The sequence below is a fragment of the Anastrepha ludens genome, chromosome 2 (assembly GCF_028408465.1).
Source record: "Anastrepha ludens isolate Willacy chromosome 2, idAnaLude1.1, whole genome shotgun sequence".
Classification (NCBI taxonomy): Eukaryota; Metazoa; Arthropoda; class Insecta; order Diptera; family Tephritidae; genus Anastrepha; species Anastrepha ludens.
This window is the reverse complement of record NC_071498.1, coordinates 182,744,414-182,756,120: the sequence shown is the minus strand read 5'-3', so window position 1 is coordinate 182,756,120 and position 11,707 is coordinate 182,744,414. Positions and strand designations below refer to the sequence as shown.

At 36.4% G+C, this 11,707-nt stretch overlaps 1 protein-coding gene across 2 annotated transcripts; it reads right to left on the bottom strand.

The window, feature by feature from the left end:
- Nucleotides 1-2,432: 2,432 nt before the first annotated feature.
- Nucleotides 2,433-11,204, bottom strand: LOC128856049 (V-type proton ATPase 116 kDa subunit a 1-like). Of its 2 annotated transcripts, none has more exons than XM_054091404.1 (6): nt 11,128-11,204; nt 5,406-5,540; nt 3,477-5,342; nt 3,204-3,414; nt 2,967-3,138; nt 2,433-2,906 (listed from the first exon to the last, which is right to left on the bottom strand). In XM_054091404.1, exons 2-6 carry the CDS (start codon nt 5,520-5,522, stop codon nt 2,813-2,815), a joined length of 2,460 nt encoding a protein of 819 aa, XP_053947379.1. In that variant the 5' UTR covers nt 5,523-5,540; nt 11,128-11,204; the 3' UTR covers nt 2,433-2,812. The 2 variants fall into 2 exon arrangements, with proteins under 2 accessions (XP_053947379.1, XP_053947380.1); XM_054091405.1 differs by having other exon boundaries at nt 11,057-11,141.
- Nucleotides 11,205-11,707: the final 503 nt, after the last annotated feature.

Below are 11,707 nucleotides of genomic sequence, written 5' to 3'. Positions count from 1 at the left end.
CACGAAGGAAGAATCAATTGGTTCCTGACGAATGTAGAATGCCAAATGTGTGAGAAAGAATACTTCTCCTGCTGTGTATCGATTCTAGACATGGTGGAGAGAATACAGAAAGTGGCGACATCCGCGAATCGCTATCTCACAATCAATGAATTTCACAGAATCACTTAACTTACTGACGTAGTTATTGTGCATTTATGTTCACTTTATTGTTGTGTTGCTTTTTTATTGTTATTAACGAGCAAATTTATCGTTTTTTGCCGTTCCCTTTCATTTAACCGAGAGAAGTAGAGATTAGAGAAAGAGAAAAATGTAGACTAAAGTGTTTGCCTATTGAAGAAAAGTGGAATTTAATAAAAAAATCGAAAGTGGAGAAAAGAACAAGAAAGTGGCTGAAAAATATGGCATCCTAGCAAGCACGGTTTCTTGAATTTTAAGGAATGAGGAAAGCAACCTTTAAAAGTGTGAACAAACCTATCCCAGAATGCCAGAGATTACTTCAGAACTTTGATTTTATATTTGCGAACGAATGAAACTACCACTGATGATCGCTTTAAGACTTTAAACAAATTATAATCTCTTCTCCCTGAAAACTCCAAAAGAAAGTAAGGCTTTCAGTCACTAATTTCAGAATAATTCAGTTCATTGTAATCGAAACATATGAACTTCGAATTAATATGTAAATATGTTTATTGTTTAAGATGAACTTTACATAACTGTACCATCTTGAACAAATTCTATAACGCGAACTTGTACTCGAGTTATAGAAGTTTGACTGTGTGACAAACAACTTGCAACTTAAAATGCTACTCTAGAGAACTTTCGAATGCACAATGAAAGAATGGAAAGAAATGTTTTGCCCACCTTGACATTTCGATGAAAGCCTTAAATACTACATAAGTATAACATTGGGTCTGTCACAAAATCTACCAGACGGATGCAAATTTAGGAAAACTTAAAAGGATTTGGTATTCAAAATAGTAGGAACTCTATAAAACACTTTACACCATCAGTAAGCATTCGCTCCCACGACAGTCGGTTCTACCTTCACGGAACGATGGACGTCGTCGGCCTTTGAATGTTTTCAATAACGCTTTTATGGTCAAATATAATGTTTCAAACCTTAAAAAGTATCACGGAGCTAAATTAGGCGTATATGGGAAGTGGTTTTTGGTAAAAAATCCGTTATTAAAGTTGAACAAGTAAAGCCGCGAGAGAACATAGCATTGACCGCTTGGCCATTCCATATAAGCCAATAAAGATTTCGACACTTTTTTATGAATTTACGAACAACTTCAACTTTTTTTCAGTTCACAGCAGATCGAAGATCGTCGTCTCCCATAATTTTCTCATTTTTTTAAATCGTTTAAACCACTCAAAAGTAGAGGTACGAGTTGAACACGTATCAGCTTTTAGAAGTTTTTAGGCTTTTTGCATCATTTAACGCGTCTGCCGTTACTGGTTGCTGAGATATGCAGGAAGTCCTGGAACTTTTGCGAGTACAAAAGGCAGTACAAATATTTTTCACAATAAATTTTTAAAAGTAAATTAGTAAAAAGTAAAAAAAATCTAAAAGGGCTTGAAGTAGAGTACAGGCATGGTTTGATTTGTATCTCAATTAAAATTCCTAGCTAAATTTCGATATAAACTTAATCCAAAACACAGTTTCCTTAATCCTTAACGGACTAATTTTTTCAATAACACTCATTCATAAAATAATTAAGCCATAATTAAGAAAAGAATTATCTTTATACGTTGATTGAAAAACATCGCTAATCCCGCTGATTGATTGACTGCCAAAAGTCGTGCAGGCGCAATGATAAGGCGGCTCATTAGAAAAGTGGACTATGCCGTCGAAATCCTCAGTCTTTACTAGGAGAATATTTTGTTAAGACGTCCAAGAGTAGCTGCTAGTGTTTTGTAAGGTAAGTTTCGAAGAAAAACACTTTTTTAAACAAGTTCCAAAAGTTCATGTAATAAGAAAGTGCTGAAAAAAGTTTGTGGAAAAAATTGCTATAAACTAACTCGCAATCTTGTAAGGCATTTGGATTTAGTTATATTGAAAGGTCATAGGTATTAATGAATGTTATATTGTTTGTAGAAACAAACGATTTTCTTTCCGGACTTTTTCTTTAGAGGGTTACAAAAAAATTTCAGATTTTGAACGTAAAATAGTAAGGTAATTTTGTGGGGCCCTTATGTGATTTCGACCAAGATTAAGTCACAGATTTTTTGCTTGATTTGCATAAGAATACTCCAATGAATTTACATATATGATATAAGCTTAAAGACTTTCTTAAGAATGGAAAATAAACAACATTTCTCAAATTTAACAGAAAAACGGGTATATAAACGAATTAATATTATATAATCTATAAACGTTAAGCGAAAACACAAGTCAAAAATATATGCAATAATGGGAAATCAAAAAAAAACAAGCACTTCAAATCGTTAGTAATTGTCTAATTTGGATTTAAATTTTACAATAAAAAATGTATTCCCTGGTTATTTTTTTATTATGTTATCTTATACAAGTTACTCGTGAATTTCGGAAATACCTCGGCAAGCCACTTAATTTATTATAAATTCTTCACTTTTACGTGTTAATTAAGGATTATTGCAGGTGTCTCATCTCACCGCGTAGTGTAAAAGCAGTATTAAATTTGCTGACTCTTTAAAAATATCTAATAGAAGAAGAGTCATTGAAGAGAAGAAGTAATAGTATTCATGATTTTATTGCAAGCCAATGTAAGATGACAAATTTATAGCCATCTGCCGCTGATACTTGAGAATATTTAAACAGCTGTAATAGGCCTTAATCGTCCTCATCACTCCGCAATAACAGTTTGAAACTGAATGGCATGAAGGCATATCCGGCGCCATAATAAAATTTACTCATAAATTCAACCCTAAAAAGATATCGTAACTTAAATACAGAAATATCTAGAGAATATATTGTAGAATCTTACCAATGTAAGCGCAAAGTGTGCAAAAAGGCCGACAAACCCTCCATCAAAATCATGATGGCGATTGTCAACAAAACCCAGGCACCAAAAATGAAGAACAAAGCGACCGCTGCTCCGTAGCCACCGAGTGTAAGGGCCTCCGAAAGCACCATATTCCACAGCACCTCAGAGAGTTCTACAGCACGATTTCAATACGAAATATGATAAACACGAAATAAGCATTTCGAGCGATTAACCTACCCGCATGCGCCAACGATAGAGCCCACAAACGCAAATAAGAAGCTGTATGCGAAATAGTGCTTAGGATGTACTCAATCATGTGTATAGCTTGGTGTATCCATATTTCGCTCATCGGCTCATCGTCTTCTTCATCATGTTCGCCTTCCTCTTGTCCGCCAGCTTCAATTTCTCCTTTACCCAAAGACGAGATACCCGCATGTTGCCGCTTAGCCTTTAAGAATCCAATAAAAGTATTCTAAAAGTTCTTTGCAATTCTTTATTTAGTAAACTCACTTTGAGTTTCCGCATAATCATTATATACAATGGCTTGCCCACCAGAATCCATGGAATGCAGATTACTGCCAATACAACAAAAATCCTTTCTAGCTGCGGCTGTGCATCAAACATGTACTCATCGCACCCTTCCAGCTGTGGGGAACTGCTGAATAGCATCATATTAATGAAATATATTAACACCGATGGTGCGCAGCCAGGTGAATCGGGTAGATAATCAGTTTTTGGCGAATATTTCACCCACTTGTAGAACATCATGAAGCACATGTATCCGAAGAGCAAAATCAAGAAAAGTATTTGTGGTACGAATTCCAAAAATATCAGCGCATACTTCTTGAAGTACATGAAGTTCACCACCGACAAGCAGACGCCAAAAATCATATGGGTCACACCAAGAATAATGGACATTTTCATTTTCAAGGTGTTGAGAAAAATAATTTTATTATCAGCCAATTGCCAAATGGGATCGACACCCAAAGGGTACGTTCCAATAGAGGCCACCGCTGGATCTAACTGTAAGGTGGGATTTTCCAGTACAGTGGTGGTGTTGTAGCGTACTCTCCAAGTAGAACCGAAAACATTGAGGGACTTTGAAAAAATGTCATTATACAGAAAACCTGTGTACATGGAGAAGAGTCCCAATAGCAAGATAATATAGCGACCGCCAAAAAATATATTCCAGATTTCACCGCCACGCTTGTGGCTTAAGCGTTTCTCATCCAAAACCATCCAGAGCGCAAATAAGAATATGCAGAAGCCGTGTCCCAAATCTCCAAACATAACCGCAAATAGGAAAGGGAATGTAATGCAACTATAGAGCGCTGGATTTACTTCACGGTAGTTGGCCATACCATAGGCGTCAATTAGATGCTGAAAACCGTTCGTGAACTTGTTGACACGATTAAAAGTCGGTGGCGACTTCATCGGTTCTAGTTCATTCATAAAAGCCGGCACTGTACTCCCGACCGAGGCCGAACCATCTGCGAGCGCCTGCATAACTTTTGCCAAGTCGTTCCTCGGCACCCAACCCTCACCTATAAGGCACTTCTTGGTCACGTCCACATTAAACATATTCAGCGTGTGGTATATGGCCTTCATTTTCTTCACCATCATCATCCAACGGGGTAAATTTGTAATAGTGTTCGAGAGCATTAAACGTCTGTGGTCAGCAGTTTGACTTATAACCAGTTTCAAATCTTCCAAGCGTGTCTTCACGCCCCGCAACATTTCTTCGCGTTCGCCATGATCCCCAGGGCAGGGGTAAAGTGAAGAACGAAAGCCATTGCAAATTTTCTTGATACGAGTATTCAACTGCTCGCCCTGATAGAATACCACAAACACTGTCTTATACACCTCAACACCGCTATGAGGGTCTAAAAGCGGTTCTTCCAAATCAGCGCGCTTCACATAGACATTCCCGCGTGAAATGCGCCACAACATGCGTTCGAAAGCGAACGAACGCTCACGATTTAGTACACCAGCCACAAAACCCAATTGACCACGTCCCTGCGGATTTGTCTCATCAGCGCCTAAATTCGACGAAGCATCCATGACATCTTGAAAGAAATGTTGTGTCTTTTCCAAAACCATGCGCAACTCGGTCAGTTCAGAGTAGTTCGACTTAAGATTTATGTTATTTTGGGCGAGCTCACGTATTTCGGTCTCCATTCTCTCCAAAGTGGCCTCGAGTTCACCAATTTCACGAGGACTCAGTGCACGTGGAAGATCATCGTCTATCAAATCCTTCATAATCACCCCATCCAACTTCAGTTCACTTTCAATATAATTCATCTGCCGCTCGAGCTCATCGCAACGCCCCACATCATTGACGTAACGTCGTTGGAAGGAATTGACAGCGTCATTCAACTGAAAATAGAGTTTTAAATTGGTGTGCCATTAAAAAAAATGTAGAACACAATGAAAACTCACATCACGAAATTGTACACAACCGATCTCGCCTAACTCGGAGACGGTGGCATAAGCAGCTTCCGGTTGAATAAATAATTGGCACAGGGCCATCTTTTCACTGCGAAACATATCCCCCATGGTGAAGATCTGCTAAACCTTAGAGAGAACGGAATGTGCATGCTTTACTACTTTATTACCTTCTTAACAAAAAATTTCAGTGACAAAAAAAATATTTCCACGGGCTATTTCCAAGAAAATGTGCGTAGTTTTAGAACAGTGCAATGCCTCTCAAATTCTCAAGTGTAATAGCTACTGTTTTTGCGATAATTATTTGGCTGGTTGATAAGTGGTTGGGTGGGTAGAGAAAAGTAAAGAAATATTATATATAGAAAAAATATCTGCCGTTAGGAGTCGGCTTAAAACTGTAAGTCCCTCCTTTTTGAGAAACAACAACAAAACGCACACCATAAATAGGAGGAGGAGGTCGGGCAAACTCGAAAGGATGTAAGCGCCAATTTTATATAAATATAATAAAATGACTCAACGAGTCGAGATTAGTCACATTTCTGTGAAAGAAATTATTGCAAGACTCAATCTAGTAATTTCGCCATCTTCCTTTATGTTCTTGTTATAATTCACACTTTGTTTGTTGTATAGTATATACTCACACTTTTTAAGGGTAGATAAATGACTGATGATGAATGATGATTCGTGATTAAACAGAAGAGGCTGACATACTAGAATAACTTAAGATTACTGATTACTAAGCACCATGGCTAAAACATAAAGGCAAATAAAGGTACCAAGACCTTTACAAAAAATGTTTTCCAAATTATTTTTCCACCATGTTTCCTTACTTAAGTAAAAAAAGTTACCAAAGTTAGAACATTTCGTGAATTAGAATTGCTTCACGTACGAAATGGTTCTAACTTGTGAGCAACTACTGTATTCCCATAACTCAGCAATATCTATAGATTCAAGTAGATACTTTTTTGTTGTCGACGACCCAAATTTGCCCCAGAGGGTCATAACTGGTGATGAATCGTGGATTTATGCTTATGACGTGGAAACTAATACTCAATCATCTCAATGGAAGCTGCCGCACGAACCAAGACCGAAAAAAGCACGCCAAGTTCGGTCAAATGTAAAAATTTGGCTTACCGTTTTCTTCGATTGCAGGGGCGTCCGCCCGGATTTGTGGAAGAACGTCATGATAACGCCCCTGCTCACACATCGTTGTTTGTGCGCGACTTTTTGGCCAAAAACAACACACTAATGATTCCACAGCCACTGTATTCCCCAGGTCTGGCCCCCTGTGACTTTTTCTTGTTCCCAAAACTGAAGAGGCCAATGAAAGGCCACCAAGAAAATGCGCCGACTTATTCCGCATGGTATGTTACTCGTAAGAGATTTCGGAGCATTCCTAGTTTAAGCTCCTAAGAAGCTGACAGAATAAGTATTCCAGCACTGTTTCGAACAATGGAATTAAATATGTATGAAATCAGAACAATATTTATTAGCCGCATACAGGTTGTGCCGTTTGACTTACTCACAACATTGAATTCCGGAATACCAACAAATTTAATAGACTTTAAACTAACTGCACTCTCCGAATATACTTATAATTTCAAAATGACAAAATAGGAAAAGCATTTTTTTCATAAAAATCATTTGCCGATAGGTGATGGCACTAAACTGTAAGACCAATACAACATCCTCCCCATGAGAGTCGATTCTGCGTTATCGGAGTGACCCGGACTTATATTAGGCCAAGGACTGTTACCCCAGCAACATACCCCATATATGTTATAACAACCAATACAACATTAAATAGAGGGAGAAGCTTGGCTAAAACACAAAACAGTTACATCTGCTCAAGTTAAAGTCCTTACATCTCTTCATTTCTGCGAAAAAGGGCTTAAGACCGGAACAAAAGTATACCAGGAGGATGATTAGAAGGCGTGGTGAAGCAGTTTAGCAGTACTCTCTTTAATGGAGAGCGTTGGATCTTACAGCAAGATTCCGCTCCAGCCCATAAGACAAAAAACAGTATTTTGGGAAGATTGGCCTTCGGCAAGCCTAGATTCTATTGGTGATCCATTGGACTACAGTTTGTGGTCAGAATTGAATAACATAACCTGTTGAATGCCTCACAGAAATTTGGAGAGTCTCATGGAAACCGTGTGTGCGAATGAAAATTAAATTTTTTTTTTTAATATTTACATGATTAAGTCAAACTAACTTCATTAAAAAAAGAGGTTGTCTGTAAAGTCGGTTTACTGACGATAGTTTAACGTGACAACGTCAGAAGAAAATACTGATGTAATGGTTGTAATTTTCAAAACAAAATTTTATTTTTATTGTTATTTGTTTGATAGATATGAAAAATTACGAAACATTTATCAAATTCATGAAAGATATCTTCAATTTCGAGTGTGCATCAGACGTTAATAAGTCAACAACACTAAGAAGCAACATCATCGATTTGCCTTTTTCAAGACACATTACACTCGAAACACCCTCTTTCATTTCCTACTTTTCCTATCATCGTCCTATTCTCAACAGAGAAATGGTTCATTACCATGCACACAGGAAGAAGGTATATGCGAATACAAATACATATGTGTATTTATTATATATACATATGCGCATATACATACATATATATGCTCACTCAAGTCGGAGAGAGCCAGATGTCGAACGGTGCCGAACGAGGGGGCCGATTGTGCTCTTTGTGTTCGTTCCGCGCTCTTACTTACAGTTCAAGCAAGGTAACGGCGCGTGAACAAGATAACGACGATTGAGCAAGATAACGACACATTTTTTCGTGCGTGCAGCCGGCTAAATCGAATTATAAGACTTTATCACGTCAAAAAGAGCTTTATAATAATTTCATATCTATAACGGACTTAACTTGTAGCAGAACTTATAGCAGGACTAAGTATGTATATTTACTTACATTCTCTATTGTAATCACCATTTTTATTTAAATTTAGAACTTTGACGTAATTTGCAAATTTGAATTCGTGTTTATTTTTACTTTGCGATCAGCTGTTTTCGTCGCATGCAAATTCTTACAAGTAAAAATTTATCCAGTAAAAACTTTCAACTTCCCTCAAAATGAAATGTCATTTTGCTCTCTCGCTTTCTTCAACTTTGCAAGTTTCTTGGACACATGAACACCAAAACTTGATAATTTGTAACAATTGCTCCAAATTAATTGCTTCATGAACAGACCTATTAATTTGGTAGTATTCGAAATTTGATTCCTGTAAATTTTTGATTTCTCTTACCTTACTATTCAATTTTATATAATAATATAATAGTGTAATAAATTGAAAAAAAGTTCCTGTTCATTGGCTTGGGTTAAAAATTTAAAATATATTATTTTCTCAATTCTTTTGTAATAAATATATATATATAATTGGCGCTTATGCCCTTTTTCGGAGTTTGGCCAAGCTCCTCCTTCTGATGTGCATACCGATGCTTTATCCACAAATGGACAGACCTACAGTTTTAAGCCGACTCTGAACGGCAGATATTCTTTATAAGGAGATTTTTCATGGCAGAAATACACTCAAAGGTTTGCCATTACCTTCCGAGGGGCGGCTGATATTAGACAAAACTTTTTCTATCATTTGGTTTTTCATACACGGAGATTCGAACCTACGAGTGGTAATCACGTACCAACCCATTCGGCTACGGCGACCGCATAGAGTAACAGACATGGCCGTTTGCTCATAACTACGATTCGATTGAACCGACTAACAGTTTTGTTGATTAAATAAAGATTAGAAAAATCGATATTTCGTTAATGGGAGAACAAGTGCTGATACATATAAAAACTTTCTCACTGCTCATTCCGTTTTTTTTCGCCACGATTAGAAATCGGGATCAGAAGATATTCAGCCAGCGTAGAGAGATGATTTCATTAAGGCTGCCTATTTTAATGTATTCCCACCTTTTTTATTCGTACAAAGTTATTGTTTAACAGTTGTCACTGTTTAGGAAAGGACATTAGCTCATAACTCCAGAACAATTAAGCCGTTGGCAAGCAGTCATGTTATTGAAAACACGTAAAAAGAAAAATGTCACCAAAGTATGTTCGATATACTCGTACATGTAACTAATGAATGTTCACAACACTTTTGAAATAAACTATACATTTTTTTCAAAATTACGAAATTCATTCATATGTACCATATGTAAAGGGTAGTTAAGTTTCAAAAGCCGGTGTTGATTTTTAATAAAATACAATTTTTTTAGGAAATTATTGTCATTTCTCTTTATTATGATAATATTGGTATGGCTCAATTACGTATAGAATAAAATATTGGCCAAATGGCCGCCGTGGCCTCGGCGGCACAACTCCATCCGATAATCCAAATTTTCGATGACGCTGAGGCGTAATGTGCCGAATTATCTCATCCTTTAGCTCTTAAATTGTTGCTGGCTTATCGACGTACACTTTTTCTTTCAAGTAACCCCAAAGAAAGAAGTCCAACGGTGTTGTTGTCGTTTAGGTGTGGTTCACATTCAACATCGGCCCTTGAAATTTAACCACCCTTTATATACACCCAACTCTCTTTTTACACAAATACATTTTTTGCACCTAATTTTTGTTCTTGCACGAATCTCAAAACAAAAAATGTTTTTCTAAACAAAACATAATTCCCAAAAGAATGCCTTATTAAGTAAAAAATGTTCGTGTAAGATTAAGTAAAGATTCGTTCATATATATGCATGTTTTTACATGATGCTTCTCGAACGTTGCAATAAGTACATTTTGCAACTAACCAAGTCCGACTGTGTATTAATATTTCATCGAAATATTTAGGCTACGTGTGGCTGGACAACAAGTATTGTACAAGGTGACTCAAAAGTAATCATCCAAATTTGTTTTTGAATCATTTTTTACTGGATAAAATGAGTAATTTTGAGTAATGAAATCTTTATTTCACCTTTACACACTTCAATTTACGAACACTTAGTCATTAATTTTGCGGCACCTCGTATAAACAACTCGTGAAAGCAAAAAACAGTCGTTAATAACAGACTTTGTTACAGCGAAAAAAAAACTAACAGAAACCGTTAATAATTTTAATTACTTCTTTTGCACGATTTTATGGGAAAATAATAAGTGTTTTTTCAACTTGCACGATTTTCTAAAGTTGGGGAACATAACCCCAAAATTGCCATGTGTCGCATGTTTTTTATGGGATTTTTTTCTTTGCATACTTTTCTAAGGAACGTATCTAGTAGAGAAAAAAATCGTTGGATGTAGCAGCATAAATGAGAAAATAAGCTTATCTGTAATATTCCAACCCTGCAAATCACATTTAATTTCTGCTTTTAGTATTCATTCATTACGACGATAATTGCAGCCAATTCTAACACCAAGTATTCGGACTACTTCTTGAAGCATATACGGGAGGATTTGATTATGCAATACATACGAATATAAGTAATACATACAATATGTACGTAGATAAATTAAGTTTTCACGATTGTGAAAATCATTTTCGAAATTTTGCAAACTCACAAAAATCAGAAATGTAGAGAAATTTTAGTGAATTGGATTAAATTCCTTACTCCCGTCAATAGAAATACTTGATTACCACTATTCAAATAACTCTGTGAATATTGTGCCTTGATTTAATGAATGGTCTTACCTTTCCTTCGAATATTTTAATTGAACTGTTTCATGGGATTTGGAAAAATATATAATTCATCAAAAACTTACTATTGAACTCAATCACTTCACTCTGCAAGGCAATTTTCAAATGGAAACTGTTGCAGCAAACACCTCTTCAGGGTAGCCAATGGACACTGAATTCATTTTCTGGACTTAACTTCGCATCTTAAATTCCAATTAAGGCAGTCACATTTCCGGCGAAATCAATCATGCCAAGGAATATTGGAAATTATCACGCATTATACATTTTCTCAAAGAAAATACCAAGAAAGTTAAACTTTGTGACGGACTGGTATAATTGAGTGCTGTCAAGGCGCCATTGGCCTTAAAATGTAATTATTGGAATATTGTAGAAGTAGATAATGCTCGACGAACGATATTTGACTTAGCGAAGCTTTGCCAAAAGGGGTTTGTTAGAAACACGTTATCATTTATCTTTGTATCTATCATACATATATATATGTATGTATCCTCTGTGGGTACCTCGATTTTATTTAAAATATCGGGTGTTTTTATGAGCTTGAGAACTTGGAATAGAAAACAGAAATATTTTTGGGATGAATTCTTTTTTATTAGAATTTCGTAGATAGGACACTCGGTCACCCTAAGGTCCATTGCGATACCTGCT

Bases quoted from the DNA above. Each gene is read 5' to 3' on its own strand.
- LOC128856049 (XM_054091404.1), bottom strand. From the start codon at position 5,522: ATGGGGGATATGTTTCGCAGTGAAAAGATGGCCCTGTGCCAATTATTT. The intron at 5,343-5,405 runs GTGAGTTTTCAT...CTCTATTTTCAG, and splicing joins GTTGTGTACAATTTCGTGAT to TTGAATGACGCTGTCAATTC. The intron at 2,907-2,966 runs GTAAGATTCTAC...ATATCTTTTTAG, and splicing joins CACACTTTGCGCTTACATTG to GGTTGAATTTATGAGTAAAT.